The sequence below is a fragment of the Pyxicephalus adspersus genome, chromosome 12, assembly GCF_032062135.1.
Source record: "Pyxicephalus adspersus chromosome 12, UCB_Pads_2.0, whole genome shotgun sequence".
Lineage (NCBI taxonomy): Eukaryota > Metazoa > Chordata > Amphibia > Anura > Pyxicephalidae > Pyxicephalus > Pyxicephalus adspersus.
The window spans coordinates 3,281,760-3,299,453 of record NC_092869.1 but is presented as its reverse complement, the minus strand read 5'-3'; the positions used below and the strand labels follow the sequence as shown (position 1 = coordinate 3,299,453).

At 37.5% G+C, this 17,694-nt stretch overlaps 1 protein-coding gene across 3 annotated transcripts in view; it reads right to left on the bottom strand.

Annotated features, from left to right (window-relative positions):
• The window catches only part of LOC140341615 (NACHT, LRR and PYD domains-containing protein 3-like), a 36,543-nt gene that overhangs the window by 1,798 nt on the left and 17,051 nt on the right, over window positions 1-17,694 (bottom strand). For 2 of the 3 annotated variants that reach the window (XM_072427410.1, XM_072427411.1), the window contains 7 exons: window positions 16,419-16,602; window positions 13,944-14,009; window positions 10,932-12,633; window positions 6,639-6,803; window positions 5,618-5,782; window positions 4,364-4,528; window positions 964-1,128 (listed from right to left, as the gene is read on the bottom strand). In XM_072427410.1, coding sequence (XP_072283511.1) covers window positions 964-1,128; window positions 4,364-4,528; window positions 5,618-5,782; window positions 6,639-6,803; window positions 10,932-12,633; window positions 13,944-14,009; window positions 16,419-16,602 — 2,612 coding nt within the window. The remainder of the gene's footprint in view (window positions 1-963; window positions 1,129-4,363; window positions 4,529-5,617; window positions 5,783-6,638; window positions 6,804-10,931; window positions 12,634-13,943; window positions 14,010-16,418; window positions 16,603-17,694) is intronic. The other variant, XM_072427412.1, reaches the window with a different exon arrangement.

Below are 17,694 nucleotides of genomic sequence, written 5' to 3'. Positions count from 1 at the left end.
AAACATATCTTTATAGTGACCTTAGAAAATTGCACAAAGCTTCTCTCTGGAATATGAATTCTGCTGCTGAAAATTTACATTTGTTTATGGAATACTCAGCATGGCCAATTAACCAGTTTGAATCAATTTGAAAAAATGATTAATGTTGCTCCAGTAAAGTTTTATCAGCCATTGTGTGGTACTAGTACTATGCATTAGCATGATTGCCCTAGTCTTTTTTGGGTAGTCTCCCACATACAGTATTTCAAATGAATGATCCTTTGTCTATACCAGGTGACATGGTCCAAAAAGCAAGTGTTCCTGGTGATTCACATATTGTCTTATCTCCACTTTATTAAAATGCCTCATCGCTGTGAACCCCTAGAAAGCCCTCAATAGAAAGCCTTGCAAACGTTCTAAAACCATGTCTGCAAACATAACATTTTCAAAGCTGCCAAACAAACTATTGCAAAGACCTAGAAGAAGCATTCAATTCTTTCTGATTCATTTAAATCTTGACTACAACATGACTTGCGATCTGTTGGCTTTGCAAAATCTAAATTTTACCGTATGTTTAGGGGTTTTGCATTTAACATGTGAAGTGGTAAAGTTAAATTTAAAAATTGCTGAAAAAGTGGCTTTATTTTTCAAAAAATGTATCAACAATTTATCAATGAAAACTATTTTTCATGGTGAACTCAACTTTAATAATATCATCTGCGTATCCCAAATGTTTGCCTCTCAGGACAGAGGTTCCTGTTCTCATTTGCCTCTGGGAACACCCCAACCAGCTACCTTTTGGTAAGCTATTACCTGACGTTGACACTACAATGGCTGGTTTTAAAACAGTTTTATCAGGATCATTTAATTATTTCCAGCCCACGCAAGTAAATAGTCTGATTTCATATGCCAACATACAGAATAAATATGACACTTTAGATAATTTTCCCCTATGGTAAAACAGTCTGTTTGTATTGCACCTACAAGATTTCTTTTAGGCTGGAGGATTTAAATATAAGACGCCAGATAGATTCGGAACCAACATCTGTTATTCTGTTATTGTGCAGATCCAGAAGTGAGAGACTCCTGCTGTCACTTAGTAACTCCAATGATGGTGCACATTCATCTGTCAACCCAATATCCCGCAAACTGTAACAGAAACAGAAAATTATTTCCTAATAGATTATTATATCTGAGACCTGCCATAACTCACATGTGCCATAAAGCACACCTTAAGTTCACAGAATGGGAGGTATAACAGTTGGTGATACCCCATGTTTGAATTACATAATTGCGACACATGGGGCTAAGAAGCCTGGGAAAGGTGTTATTTGTTTCTGTTATGTGGCTGAAAGTGTTGTCTGATTGTCAAATCTTCAAGGTGGACATGATAGAATGTATATGGGTGGTAGATTGGTTGGTTGGTTGTTCCAGTTTGATCTAGATGGTCTCTTTCATGCTTCCAGTTGTCTTCTCTGTCCAAATTGTGCACCTTTCTGTCCACAAAGGATAAACTTTCTTTCCAAAATCGTTGATTGTGCAAGACTAGCTGAACTGAATTTATCCTCCCTTAAGAAGGGATGTTTAAAGGGGGATATGATAACCTCATATATAAATGGTCCATATAGAGAACTCTCTTCCCAACTATTCACTGTAAGGTCTTTACAAAGCACAAGAGGGCGCTCTTTGCGTCTGGAGGAAAAGAAGTTTAAGCTCCAGATAAGGAAGGGATTCTTCACTGTAAGGTCTGTGAAAATGTGGAATCGGCTCCCTTAGGAAGTAGTTTCAGTAACTACTATAGATTGTTTTAGGAAAAAGCTATATGGATATAGAAAGAATGTAACTGGGTATTAAAACGTTAAAGCAAAGATAACAGAGACTGTTGATCCAGGTAACATCCAATTGCCTCATAGAATCAGGAAGAATTTTTTTCCCCTGTTGAAGCAAGTAGTTTTTTTTTTGCCTTCCCCTGAATCAACTATGTCTATAGGGTTTTGTATCTGGGATATGTTTATTTCCCTAGGGGTTGAACTTGATGGACTTATGCTTTTTTAACCTAACCTACTATGTTACTATGTAAGGAGCCAACCCTCCTATGCTGGGCCATATGTTTATTGAGAGGCCATTTTGTCTCCTTAATGCCAGGTCCTTTCATTTCCCACTGCAATAAAATTAATACACCAGGTTACTTTCCTTGGTTTGAGTGTTAGATCTTTTGGATTTGGACTCTTGATATTATCCTGAACCCAGTATGATGCTGTTTTACTACTTCTACTTTAACAAAAATTTGCACTTTCAGCCAAGTAACTTGAACAGTACATATCCAAGATGCCATTACACTACAATGATTGGGTTATGTAAATAAAACAAATTCCCTAACAGATTTATACAACATGTGTTCAGGGTTTTTATTTTAAGTACTATTGACTTTTCACACATATTTTTTTAAAAAACAATTATCATTATTATTTATTCCTTTTAGATGACACTCCTATAAAACATGGACGTTTATGAATTGTGTTTGAACAATTATTTATATGTAAAGGTGTAAAAATATTGCTGAGAAACTGATGGTCAAAAATAGGAGTGGCATCTCAAAGGAATGAAGTAAGTGTACACAATACTTTGAAATAAGGTGATATGAAATAATAAATTCGTTTATGTAGTAAAATGAATTTATTTACTCCTAGAATCATATATGAAGGTTAAAATTTGTTCTTCGGATAAAGCTATAATAAGTGAAACGCATCAAGAAGCAAAATTGTATACGATAAAAGAAGATTGGTATCAAACAACAAATATATAATGTATGAAGATAATATCTGTACAATATGTGATGTTGTTTTTTATTGTGAATAAATACTAATGATGAATGTTTTTAAAAAAAATGTGTGAAAAGTCAAAAGTACCTAAAGAAACCCTCAACACATGTTGTAAAAGTCTTTTTGGGAATTTGTGATAACCAAGAGGTGTGGTAAACCAAGTAATTGGACTCCCTTCAATAATTGAACAAAGTATGCAATAAAAAAATGTTTTAACTATCACACTTTTTAGCATGTTCTTACACAATCATTATTGCCCTGACACCTTCCATGGTGAATAAATTAAAGTGCCTGGGTTACCCATGTGGTTATAAATGTTGTTCACTCTCTTTAGAATCAAAACAAAAGCTGCTTAGTCAGGTGATGAACCTCCTTGACAATTATAGAACAAATCAAGTAACATGGTAATACCTGATACTATCTATACACTGACTTTATTAGACCATTGTGAACATTTCCTAATTCAGTGCTTACAAAGAAGCTGGTCATGCATCAATGTTTTCAGCTTGAAAAAAACTTTATTGTGCCAAACAGTGCACATTCTAAAGCAGGGGCAGGCAAACTCAGGCCTTTAGGCCAGATACAGCCTAGCCAGTAGTTTGTTACAGCCTAACACCCCCCTGGTCGATCTGGCCTAATCTCGGCTGGCAACCCACGGCTCTTGAGCCTCCTTGTTATACCTCCCTTACCGATTTACCGCGGGCGGCGTTAACACTTCCGCTGCCGGGGTAAGGGGACATTCTCTCACCTCCATATGCATTGCGGAGGCGAGAGATGTCCTTTCAGAGGCGTTCCTGGTGGGAGCGGAGCCATCAGTGTGGGACTCTGGACAGAGTCTGGCCTAGTGTGCCTTCTTGACCTACTAAAATGGCCTAGTAGCCAAAAAAATTTGCTGACCCCTTTTCTAAAGTTTCATCTCAGGCCCCCCTGTTCTGGTATATAGTTACACAACAATGAGCTTATTTATGGAGTGCTGATTCCTTGCAAAACGTGTACCCTTTTAACTACCGTATTTTTTGCCATATAAGACGCACTTTTTCTTCCCCAAAACTGGGGGGGAAAAGTTCGTGCGTCCTATACGACAAAGGTGTTTAAAAAAATAATTAAAATATTATACTCACCCAATACCCGAATCCTGCGTGTGTCTCTGGCTGCAGCGTGTCTCTCTTCTCTCCTCTGCCAGCATCGTGTTTTCTCCTGTCTGTAAAGCAAAGCGAAAGAACCTGGCACAGCGCCACCTGCTGTTCCCTGTCCTAACTGCCGTACAATAGAAAAAAAGCACAGAGTGATCAGAACATTAGTGATCAGAAGGGGAATACCGGTATGAATGGCACATGAGTGATCAGAAGGGGAATAATCTTTCAGAATCTTTTTTTCTAGATTTTCCTCCTTTAAAATTGGGTGCGTCTTATATTCTGGAGCGTCTTATACGGCGAAAAATACGGTGAGTATAAATAATATATAGTACTTATATAGTATAAAATTATTCACAATAAAAAATGGTAGATAGAGTTACAGACAAAGAATTTAGAATTATTATTAGTCAGTCATGTTATACTCACCGTAATTCCACTACCTGGCTAGTTGTCAGAGCTTCCATCAGATCCCTGAAATTAGGACCCTCCAGATTGTTCTTAGACAGGTTCAGTCTCCTCAGTGTCTGGTTATTTCTTATTCCAGATGCCAGGTGGGGGCAGGAACTGTCTGTAAGGCGATTGCCATTCAAACTTGATAAAAAAGTTGGAATGTCAAAATGCGTCCGACTAATTTTGCTTCAAATTGTATTGCAATAAATATATACTTATAGTAACATTTGGGTTAGCACAATTTTATTTATTATCAATTATGTCTCACCAAGAATAATGCTTCACCAGTATATCAATGTTTGCATAAACTGTCACAGGTTATATCCCTGACATACCAGTAGCATTCCATTATCTTTAAATATAATAAAGGTATTCTCAAGGCATTCTTTAGCAGGAAATATACAACAGAGAGTAGAATTCTTGAAGAATCTGACAAGAATTTTACAGTAGCATTTCTAATTTTTCCAGGAAAAGTTTAGGTAGAATTGATACATTTGTTCACAGGCACATATTGTTCAACAAGTAACAATGTTATCTGGTAAAAAAAGCACAGTAAAATTGTTCTATTGGAACACAAATAGAATTCTAGTAGAATCTAGAAAAATTCCTAAATAGTTTCTATTTTTGTGTGATTTATGCTACTCCATAGTTGTACCTTCTGTGATAACAATGTGCCTGCACAAGGACAAAAATAATACAAAAAACCTGAAGGATTTGATCAATTGTGCTCTCAACAAAGACTGATAACAGAGGTTACTGAAACACTGGTCAAGAGACTAGCTCAGCAAAATGGGAGGAAAATATGGAGCAAATTTTAGGTTTGCCCTGAGTTCATTGATAACACAGGAGAGGAGGGTGTTCTGATTTTAGTAAATGGAAGAGTTTAAGAGTTGGTTGTACAATATGATGTATAGTCTGTCTGCAGAGTACTTGTGTAGACATGAGAACCATGAATGGCACTAGGGATAAGCTGGTTGACTGTGCTGTCCAAAGTCCTTGTCTCTGCAACAATTGTAGAAAACGCTAAGCTGTGAGAGAAAATAGAGAAATCTTTTCCTGATATGCCCATTGACTGATCACTGATTAGAGAGACTTGGCAAAGACTCTTGACTCCTCCTCCTGGCTTCCAAGAATAGATCAATTCTATCCTGTAATTATGTAACAGGGTCTAAAAAGAGATTTTCAATTGTGTTCAAATATTATTTGTGTCAATTCATCCGTTTTACTCACTTCAAGTCCTCTATCTGACTTTTTGTCAGAGCTTCCATCAGGTCTTGAAAATATGGACCCTCCAGATTGTTCCTAGACAGGTCCAGTGTCCTCAGTGTCCGGTTATTTCTTATTCCAGAAGCCAGGTGGGGGCAGGAACTGTCTGTCAGATTATTATCAGACAAGCTGTAGAAGAAGAATGTAAAATTATTTAACAGTCCAATTGCAGTGAACAACTAGCAAACATACACCCAGCTACCAAGGCAGAACAACAAAGACAGCAGGCAAAAACAAGTAAAAAATTCATAAACTAGAATCAGACAACAGGATAACAAGGAATTAGGATAACAGGGGCCAGGAAAAAACAAGTTCTGGCAGTGATAATGGGAAGGGTGCAGTCCTAAATTTAAGGAAATTTTGAAAGAAAAGACGGCAGAAATGTGTCAGAAATTCTTCATCAGGACAATTCTCACACAGCACTTTTTTGTGACAGACAAACACATTGCTCCATATTAACCAGATTTGGTACCTTGTGACTTTTTTCCTTTTCCTAAAATGAAATCGGTGATTATAGGAACATGCTGTTAGTCAATGGATGCAGTAAAGAAAACAATATCAGATAACTTAAAACAGCTGACAGAAACTGATCTGCTTCACGCGTTTCACCAGTGGAAAACAAGACAGCATTAGAGTGAATGGAGAGAATATTAAAGGGGACAAATAAAAAAAGTGAGTTATTATATCAGCCTTGTTATTTAATAAACAGACCTTGTATAATAGACAGGGCTGAACACAGGTGCCTATGATTTCAGAGCTTCAAAGCTCAAAAAACATGGCATTGACAGCTTATACAGGAAGATAAAAACACAATATATTTCTGGCACTTTAAGTTTTTTTTTTGTATATACAGCTTAAAGAGTTGGAATGCATGGAAATGTTCGGGTATTGTGGAAATCAGCTACAGTATTCAAAGGGTGTGAACAATTTCTTGCAAAATTACAAATGTGTATTTATTATTATATCTCAGTCTGGCTAAACTCACAGCAATGTAAATATGTGGCTTGTTGTTAGAGCTTCCATCAGATCCCTGAAATGAGGACCCTTCAGATTGTTCCCAGACAGGTTCAGTGTCCTCAGTGTCTGGTTATTTCTTATTCCAGATGCCAGGTGGGGGCAGGAACTGTTTGGCAGGTGATTACCAACAAAACTGTAGAAGAAAAAAACAGAACATTGTTTAAATATGGCTAAATGACCATGAGGTAAATTTACAACAGTCAGAGCAGAGAACTGTTTTAGAAAATGTAATGCCTAAAGGGTGTAATTTTTTTACACCCTCACAAGAAAAATGTTTTAAGTAACAGTCATAAATAAAATCGGTCAAAAAAAACATCCTGTGCCCTTTACATTGATGGACAATGAAATATCTGTTATATGGGTGGCCAGAGTGAAAATAAATTCATCACTGCCATAATGAACCCCATAAAACCTCTAGAGGAACCTTAGGGCGTCACGGTACATTAGCTGACTATTATGTTCAATTATAATCATCAAATAAAAAGAGCAATAACAATGGCCAAACAAAATGTGTTCTGATTCATATGGCCTGATTTAATAAAGCTCCCCAAGACTGAAAATACACTTTCATCAGTCAACCTGGGTGATACAGCCAACCCATTCATCTGACCTTACAGGCTAGATGTCTCAGCATGACAACCATCTTGCTTTGCCTCTTTTTTTTAATAAAGCTTTGGATAGCAATTCAGTTTTGTTACCAGTATAGATAGTTACATAGTAGGTTAGATTGAAAAAAGACATAAATCCATCAAGTTCAACCACTAGGGAAATAAACATATCCCAGATATAAAACCCTGGTACACTTTGCTTCAACCGGGCAAAAAAATTCCTTCCTGATTCCATGAGGCAATCGGATGTTCCCTAGATCACCAGTCACTGTTATTTTTACTTAAAAGCCTTAATACCCAGTTATAATCTGTGCTTCTAGAAATCATCCAGTTTTTTCTTAAAGCAATCTATAGTAGTTGCTGAAACTACTTCCTGAGGGAACCGATTCCACATTTTCACAGACCTTACAGTAAAGAATCCCTTCCTTATCCGGAGCTTAAACTTCTTTTCCTCCAGACGCAAAGAGCGCCCCTTGTTCTTTGTAATGATTTCAAAGTGAATAATAGGGAAGAGAGTTCTCTATATGGATTGTTTGTATATTTATACAGGGGGATCCCCCCTATATGTCTCTCTCAAGGGAGAATAGATTCAGTTCAGCTAATCTCTCGTCATAGCTGAGCTCCTCCATTCCTTTTATTAGTTTAGTTGTCCTTCTCTGCACTCTCTCCAATTCCACAATGTCCTTTTTGTGAACTGGTGCCCAAAACTGGACTGCATATTCCCGATGTGGTCTGACCAATGGGGTACACTGAACCCTGGGGTACACCACTAACAACCTTAGACCATTCAGAGATCATTGATTACAACTCTCTGGATTCATTTTCTAAATCTGTTGACCCTAACTTGCATATTAACTGTCTGTGGGATAATGCTCTAGCAAAGTCTAAGTACACTATATCAACTGCTACTCCACTGTCTACCTGTTTAGTTACTTCCTCATAAAAACATAGTAAATTGGTTTGACAACTTCTGTCTTTCTTAAAGTGATGCTGACTATCACTTATATTATTATTTTCTAGCAGAAACTCCTCTATGTAATTCTTCATCAAAATCTCTAAAACCTTTCCAACTATGGACGGTAAACTAACCGGTCTGTAGTTATCTGGTAATGACTTTGCTCCTTTTTTGAATATAGGAACCCCATTGACCAATCCATCGGTACCTTGCCAGTGATTAATGAGTCTTTAAAAATTAGAAATAATGGCTTTGAAATAACCAAGCTCAGCTCTTTGAGGACAAGTGGATGTAATCCATGAGGTCCTGGTGCTTTGTCAACCCTAATTTTTCCCAGCTGTTTCTCAATAATATCAATTCTGAGCCATTGTGAATCATTTAAGGCAGTGACATTGGTATTATGAACTTGGTCTTGATCTCTGCCATTTTCCTTTGTGTACACAGAGCTAAAAAAAAAGTGTTACTAACCCAGTGAAATCCTTTAAGGGGCCTACATGCTCAGATCTAAACTTTTTGCTAATAATATGTTTTAAAAAATTTGGGGGGTTTGCCTTACTTTCCTTTGCAATCTGTCTTTCATTTTGATGTGTTGCACATTTTATCTCCTGTTTACATCTTTTGGTATATTCCTTTCATGTTTTCAAAATGATGAGTTTTCAAATGATGAAGGTGATCCTTCATTTTTATATTTTTGGAATGCCCTTTTCTTGTTCTTTATGGCTTTCATACCATCAGCTGTCAGCCACATAGGTTTTATATTTAGCCTCTTAAAATTATTACCCATTGGAATATAATTTTCAGTGTGCTTTTGTTGATCAGACTTGCAAGATTCCCATTTCTGTTTTCTTAGAGGACAATATTGTCTCCCAGTCCAAGTCACAGAAAGTTGCCCTTAATACTGGAAAATTTGCTTTCTTAAATTTAAATATTATTATCTTACCTTACCTTCTTACCTTCTTATCTTAGCTTCCTATTTACAGCTTACGTTAAATGAAATCACATTATGGTCACTGCTACCCAGATTCTCTTTATTATGCACATTTGTTTTAAGCTCTGCATTGTTAGAAAGAACTAGGTCCAGCAGAGTATTATTTCTAGTTGGGGCTTCTATAAACTGTACCATAAAATTATCTTGTAATAAATCCACAAACTTCCTCCCTTTTGCTGTTCCTGTAATGCCAATACTCCAGTCAGTGTCAGGGTAGTTGAAATCTTCCATGATTAAAACACTTCCACATTTTGCTGCTTTTTCTGTCTGTGCTAGTAGTTGATTTTCTATTTATTCCTTAGCACTGGGGGGCCTATAGCACACACATTCAACTCCACCCATAATGCCTCAACCTCATTGCTTGTTCCCTCCGCAATTTCTTCTTTCACATTCATTTTTATATCACTTCTCACATACAGACAGACACCACCACCCTTTCGTTTGACTCTGTCTTTACCAAAGAGAGTATACTCAGGAATATTGACAGCCCAGTCATGTGAAGAACAAAGCCATGATTTAGCAATGCCAACTAAGTCATAATCCCCCTCTCTCATTAAGGCTTCCAACTCCCCTTTTTTGTTTGCTAGACTTCTAGCATTGGTAAACAGTATCATGTAAAGCTGCGTACACACGGCAAATTTTTCTCGCCCGATAATCGGTATCGGCCAATTATCGGGCGAAAATCTGCCGTGTGTACAGTCGGTCGTCGTCCATCGTCCGACGACCGTCCTGGCGGATCCATGGACGATGGACGACGACCGATCCTAATGAAAGGGAAGAGCGCGCAGCAGGGTGCCGCTCCGTCGCTCTCCCCCTCCCCTCTCCATAGAGCATGAACGGTGCTGTATGTACAGCATCGTTCATGCATCGTGCAGTCTTTTCTCGTTGGAAAGGATCGTGAAAGATCCTTTCCAACGAGAAAAATTGCAGGTGTGTACGCAGCTTAAGAGTATGGCTTTTATTTTTCCCCCTTTCTATTTCTCAATGCTTCTGAATTGGCAGGAGTAGGGCTGGGAAAATGTAAACTTGTTGTCATACTTACTCATAATTTTCCTTTTCTGGTGACTTCTTCGGACAGTATACTTCCCACTCTTTCCTATCTTGTTGTGGGTTTTTACTAAACTGGAAAATGAAAAGCTTGGGTATGTTTTGTGCAGGACCAAAAGTACAGAGCTGACCCAGTAATGAGCTGCCTGGAGGTTTTTCCAGGAAAGGCTAAAATTTCGTGTTTTTGTTTTTGTATGTATTTTGTATGTGCAAGCATTGGGATGCTAATGAAAGACACTGAGATTGTAATTACCCTCCTGATTGGTATAGGTTTTTGTCCCCATACTAAAACAACATTTTGAAATAGGTCCATTTGACTCCAAACCCCAATCAACTTTGGTGATAATACTATATTCAAGGGCTTTGCAATTAACGTAAAAAGTTTGTTGGCTGGCAATAGTTTTCATAAAAAAAACTCTTTCAGCATTTATTTTATCATTAACTTTTGAAAAATTGAGATTTTTTTTCCATTTTTTCTTTTTTGAGTCATGGCCTTCCAGACATATCCAGCAATTATGATGACAGTTTAAACCTCCAAATTGCAACTTCCCATTCCAATCAACTGCAATGTAAAAAGATGGAATTTGCAAATCATGGAATCATGGACAAAATATAGAACAAATTCCAGGATTCAGATTATCACTATCTATATTTAAACTTTACCTCAAATTCTTGATGGTGTGTAGAGCTGGTATAAGTTTCCTTAAACCTTCACTCTCAATATTAGAAAAACTCAGATTTACTTTATCTGTTTCTTTGCAGGATTGAAGGATAAAAGACAACACAGAAAAGTCCAGAGGGGTAAGGGGGGTATTAGAAAAATCAACTTCTTTGTTTGATCCAATACATTGTGACACCAGAGCCTTATTCCTGCTCTCATGGAGATAGTAGAATGTATTAAGAAGATTTTTCTTGGCAGATTTTTGTTCTTTTGTGATTTTATGCTGGATCCAAGTAATGACATCTCCTGCAGCCTGAACAGACAATTCTCCAACATGAGACTTTAACAGGAATCTAGTAGAAGAGTCTGAGAGACCGCAGAGGAAACGGAGCAATATTTCAGCACGGCCATCATTGTAAGATTCAGCAGCATGAAGTGTTTTCTGTAATCTGTCGGCATTATAGTCTATAAAATGAGCTAAAGCAGCAAAAAACTCCTGAAGAGTGAGATGTAAGAAGGTGTAATCCACATTAGATGGCTGACCAGATTCCATTATAAAACTTGAAAAGAGATGTTTATCATTTCTTACACTAAATGACTTCAGATAACGCTCATCAAACACAATGATGTGATTCATGACTCCATATTCTGCCATCCATCCAATAGATCGCAGTAGTTCCCGGGCAGTGTGACTATCTCCTGTATTCTGGTTGTGATTGGCCAGAATGTTGGCAACAAAAGTCACAAAGAGTTGTGTCACAGTTTTGGGCAATGATTCCATCAGCTGATCAGTGTTGGTTGGTTGGGCTTTGAAGCACATTGATAACACTGTACAGACAATCCAGCAGTATGATGGGATGTAACAGAAAGTGTACAGCGTGTCATTCTCCTGCACATAATGAAAAGCCTTTTCTGACAATTCTTCACTTCCAAAGAAATTTTTAAAGAAGATCATTCGGTCCTCATGGAGAAATCCCATGATGTCAGCTATTCTCTGGAAAACACCGGTATCAACTGATGCCAGTCTGGTTGGGCGGCTGGTTATCAGTACAGAGCAACCCTTAAGAAGACTCTGCCTTACCAAACTAACCACAATATCCCCAAAATCTGCTCCCTGCTTTGGATGGGTCAGTTTACTTGACCTGAAATCTATTTGGTGAATACTTTCATCTAAACCATCAAATATAAACAGAAGTCTCTCCGGATCTTGTAGAATATTTCCAATCTGACTCTCCAGATATGGATATTGTTGAAGAATCATTTCCTCCAAGCTGACCTTTCCCAGTCTATTAAAGTCCCGGAATCTGAAGGAGAAGACAAAAGCAAATCTCTGGTAGAGTTTTCCGGTCACCCAGTCATAGACAAACTTCTGTATCAGTGTGGTCTTCCCTATTCCTGGCACTCCGCTCACCATTACTGCATGTGGTACACATTGTGACTGGTGGCTCCAGCGGAAGAGTCTGTTGGGGGAAATGTGTTCCAGTCCAGTTTGTGTTTCCTTCAAGCATTCCTCATGTTTTACCCCACTCTGAATTAGTTCATTCTGAGGACGCTGCCTGAACTGATCAGTGGAGACTACAACCAGGTTCACATAACGCTCATTGATGAGGAATCTTTGTGGTTCCAGGGTAGTTCCTGGGGGTCTGTGCTCAGCTAGAATCTCAGTCCTCTCCATCAGATGTTGTTTGTGTTTTTCTTGAATTTCTGAGAAAATAATAGAAAAAATGAAAAGACTTGGGTTAAATCAGAATAGGGATTGTGTTATTTGAGGATAATATTCATACTTATGCAGTCATCTTAAGTTTATTATTATTTTTTTTTAATATAATTACTTTATTGGGTACACAGAAATGTAGATTGTGCAGTCAAGGGCACCTAACAGTGTTCTAACAGTACACTGTATTTTACAGTACAGTACTAACAGTATTTTGCAGCAATGGAACAATACAGCTAATGTATTTGTTTGCATTGAAACCTACAGAGACTTGCTGACCTTCTTGAATTAACTACAAAACACCTGACATAATATCACCAACATAAAGAGGGTCAGGGGAATCTCTGGGAACATGTTGCATATAAATAAGTACTAAAATATTGGGATGATCAATCCCAAGTCAGTTGAAAATGTTATTTGGAAAAAAACTATTGTATTGTATGGTAAGACTTGCTTAGCTTATACTTCCTCCATGTTCAAAATGTATATGTAATTTTGTATGATCATAGTCATATTCCAACACATGCTCAAGAAATACTTCTATATATTTGCAATACATGTCATAGCTTGGTTTCTTGTTACTTTATAGTTTCCTCTGTGATGTGGCTTTATCTATAATCTCCCCTAAAGAAAGCCCTACATGGGTGAAATGTGTTAGGAGCCAAGACCTCCAACTTTGATTTAATTTGGTGAAACTATGGACTCAAAAATACCGTTGGGTCCCTTCTTGTAAGATAACTTTGGATCTTTGTATTTCTTTGCCACAAAACCCCTCTTTTTTGTTTATACTCACCCAATAAATACCTGAGTACTAGAACTGTTTATTGTATTATTATACACTCTGCAAGGGATTTTCATCTGGCTAAGTGAATGAGGTAAAGCTTTATATACTTCAACCATTTAACCATATACAAGCCAAAATCTTGTTTTTTTATTTTTTCTTTACATATCCCTACACTTGATTGTGTATTCTCTGCAAAGTAAATATTTCTGAAAGAGGGCAGTCTAAAATTGGGGGGAAGAACTCCATCTGCAGGGGCTGGTGGGGTCTGTTTTGGAATCTGGAAGTTCCCCCTAACATTGGAAACCACACAATGAAAAGACATCCATCTTTTGCAAACATACTGTTTGGCTGCATTGTAATGTATGCCTTATTTTTAGATTACAACAGAAATCATTGACAGAAGTCCCACAGCGTTGTTTGTGTTGTGCCAGGGAATGCCAATAGTTACAAGTCCAAGTATAGGCTGTACTAACACTATAACAGATGTCATATGGGTGTAGGACTTGTCTTATTTACCTCTCAGTTCTGGCGGCAGTGTGTGTCCATGTTCATCCAGCAAAATCTGCTTCACCAGACCCTCACCTATAGAAAGAAAAAATGTCATGTTCATGTGATCATGAGTATTTAAGATAGATTCTTCACTAACACAAATGTTTGCATTAGAAATGGAATCCAAATCTACATCATAGTATACCTATTAGCAGTTTTCACTGGACCATAAAAATACTAGTTCTGCTTCTTGAACCCCCAGGGAATTTTAGTACTGATCCAAAAGCAGAACAAAACGACCATAATGGAGAAACAGGTAAAAAGAAAACATAGGAGAATTAAGGAGGGAGGGGAAGAGGAGAGGTAGAGAAGCAAGTAAGGAGGGGAAAGGAAGGGTGGAGAAAGAAGTACCTGGCACAAAAAGTTTTTTATTATAACATTTATTTTTTTACTTTAAATAGCTTTTATTACTTAGTAATAAAAAATTATGGGTCAGTAGAGCAGCTCAGTACCTGCAATAAATATCTTCACTCATAAAAGTAAACTAACAAAGTAACAGGGTAACGGCTGATAAAATCAGGTCACAAAGTCATTCTTGTCAAAACAGATATTTACACCCTAGGCCAATTTATTGGGTACACAAATATCTAATCAACAACTCAATATATTTAGGCATGTAGCCCTTGTCAAGAGGACCCGACGAAGTTCAAACAGCATCAAAATTAGGAAGAAACCCCCCTAGCGTTCTAATTATGTCTGTATTCCTATGCAAAAAGCATTACAATTTTTTGCATGAAAATTTGTTGTTTAATATTGTGGGCCTGTAATATTTATAAAAAATTTTGAAATAAGGTATAAAGTTCAACAAAGGTCAGAGGCTAAAAGTGGACAAAATGTAAATCAGGGCACTGGACAATGATGTTTTATGTAGTAAAAGATGTACTTGTACATTTATAATTTTTTTGTACTTTACAGTATTCAAGCATTTAAAAGCAGATTACATTGTAATCTGCTTTAATATTTCTCTCCCGGCCACACCCCCCGAATGTACCGACAATTCACACATGACCCGGAAGATGTGATGCAGAAGCTGGCCGGGGATCACTCGGGATGCCGCTGGTTCGCAAGGCGCAGGTAGGAGTTTTTTATTCCTACCCTGAGTGTGACTCGTGATTACAACTTTTTGCAAGTAAAGTCACACTTGGGAATATCACCGGGGGGGCGGGGGGGTTAAGTTACTTTGAACATGATTATTTGTGCCAGGAAGGGTGCTATGAGTATTTCTAAGCCTTCAGGAAAAATATTCTGTGAGGGGCAGTTGGGAAAAAAAGCAATGATAACTCCAGTGGTCTGAGAAAAATGGCCTGACAGTAACTCATATAAACACTTGTTACAACTGAGGTATGCAAGAGAGCACATGTCAAACTGTGAAACAGATGGTCTACAGCAGCAGAAAACCATACTGGGTTGCTTTCCTGGCAGTTAAGAACAGGAACCTAAAGGCTATAAAGGACTGACTAAAATTGGACAAGAGAATATTGGAAAACAATTGTCTGGCCTAGAGATTAATTTCTGTAGCAACATTTGAGTGTGCATCTATCCTGCCATGTTACCCCTTAATAACAACTGAACATCTAATAAATGCCACAGCCTGTCTTAGAATGCTTGCTAACCATGCCCAACCATTTATGATTGCAGTGCACTCATCTTCTACCCTGTGTACTCCACCTTAGGAATGTGCAAAAACTGGAGTTTAGCATTATAAATGTGCAGCTAACTGCAATAACTGCGTGATGCTTTTATGTCATTATGAACCAAAATCAATGAGGAATGTTTCCACCATCTTGTTAAATCAGTGCTACAAAGAATTCTCCTGGGAAAAGGGAGTCCAACCTGGTACTAGTATGTGGCTGCTGAGTGTATCTGTGTTTGTCTTTCACTTTAGAAAACGGTGCTTAGGGTAAATTACTTGAGGATCATTCAGAGGTGTCAGAAAGTTGGGGACCAGAAAAAAAATTATTTAGTGAGCTGAACAAATGGCTCACACTTTTGTCTCTTTTGTAATTTTTCAAGCATTTGCCTGAAAGATAACTTTTAGTGCCTAGATCTCAGAACTGTGGAATTCTAATTCAGGACTGTTCCTAAGAAATTTAAAATTTAAATAGTTCACTAGGCTATGCAAATACTTTATGATTCAAACCTGAGACACGGTGTTGCAAAGGCCAGAGTGCTAACCACCGAGCCACCATGCTGCCACCATGCTGCTTCGGCTGGATGGACTTAGTACCCAGCCCTCGTCTGGAGCCTTGCTTCGGAGGGTCTGGGGAAATTTGGTGGCCCTTCCTTTTTGGAGGAGGGATCACAAATATTACCCCAGTGCACATTTTTTGTGGGGTGTTTTTGCACTTTCACTTTTTTATCGAGCACAGGGTTTTTGATTAGTGGATCACGTCTAAGCGAGATTCCATAAAAAAATTAATTGAAAACACAAAGTGCTTTTACCTGTCTGGCTGATCTTATCCAGAACCATCAATAAATTAGGATGAGGATGATTTATTTTTAGAGCATAGAGACATTCCAAGAGTCCAATCACAGCTTTTCTTCCTGTTTTCTGAATATCGCGTAACAAACGGTAAGTAAAGGAACTTGCATCGATTTCCATCCATGGTTTGTGTTCTTTAAAGCTCTATGGTGTATATGTATGACATATTAATAAAAATACAACACACATATAATGCAATTTTATATCTATAGTGTTATATGATTATATCCAACAATTTTTTTTAATATACATATTTATTCTATAAAGTGTAAAGCAGTCATATTCCTTGTTTGGAGCTGTCTGCGGGGTTGAGACTTATACCTGACACTTGTGGAGCAGGGTTCCCTAAATTTGACAGAAGGGTGGTGGTCTATGGCACATTGTACTAAACTGATTTAGCTATTATAGTGTTTCTGCACTTAAGAGGGATGTTTACCAACTTTACTTATTGACACTTTGTTTTCCCCTGAAATGTATGGGGTCATCAACAATCTTTTGAATCATATATCTGAACGTTTTGGGAATAGTTATTTGATAGCTCATGTTTGATCTAAGATATTATATAGCCTCAATATATGGTCTGATGAAGCAGCTTGGTTCTGTGAAATGTGTCACTGTATGCTATTGGCCTCTGCCTCAAACTGCTTTAATTAACAATATACTTGTCAAATATTTGTGTGAGGAGGAGGTTTCCTTTTGTAGTACAGGAAACTTTATTTTAGACAAATTTATCAAGGTAGGGGAAATATATGCCAACATTGGAACAAGGTTTCCACTGAAAATGTTCCCTTCATATCCATTTTACAGGCCAATATAACACCTTGTTTATCTAAATCAGCCCTTTAATAAATTATTTTCTCTTTTTTCATTCAGCTATTTTTTTAACCTAAAATTTAGTTTGTCACTTTATAAAGAAGCACCAAATTAAAAGTGCATTTATTGAATTTATATAGAACTGTAATTAAAGCGTACTTAAATTCACAAAATCAACTTTGGCTTATGGATAATATAAGGCCAAGATATAATCACCTGTATACTTTTTTTGTTCGGTTTGCTTTGACCTTTAAACATGCCAGGTCTCTCCATTGCCTAGCCAGTGAAATGCATTCCTGGAAATGCCATCCTTGGTGGGAATGTTTTTAATCCACTCACACTGTGCTAATTATGCAGATTTTTTTTCTTTCCCCAGTCTGCAGCTGCTTCCTGCTTCTTTTCAGCTTGTGAGCTCTCTGTGCA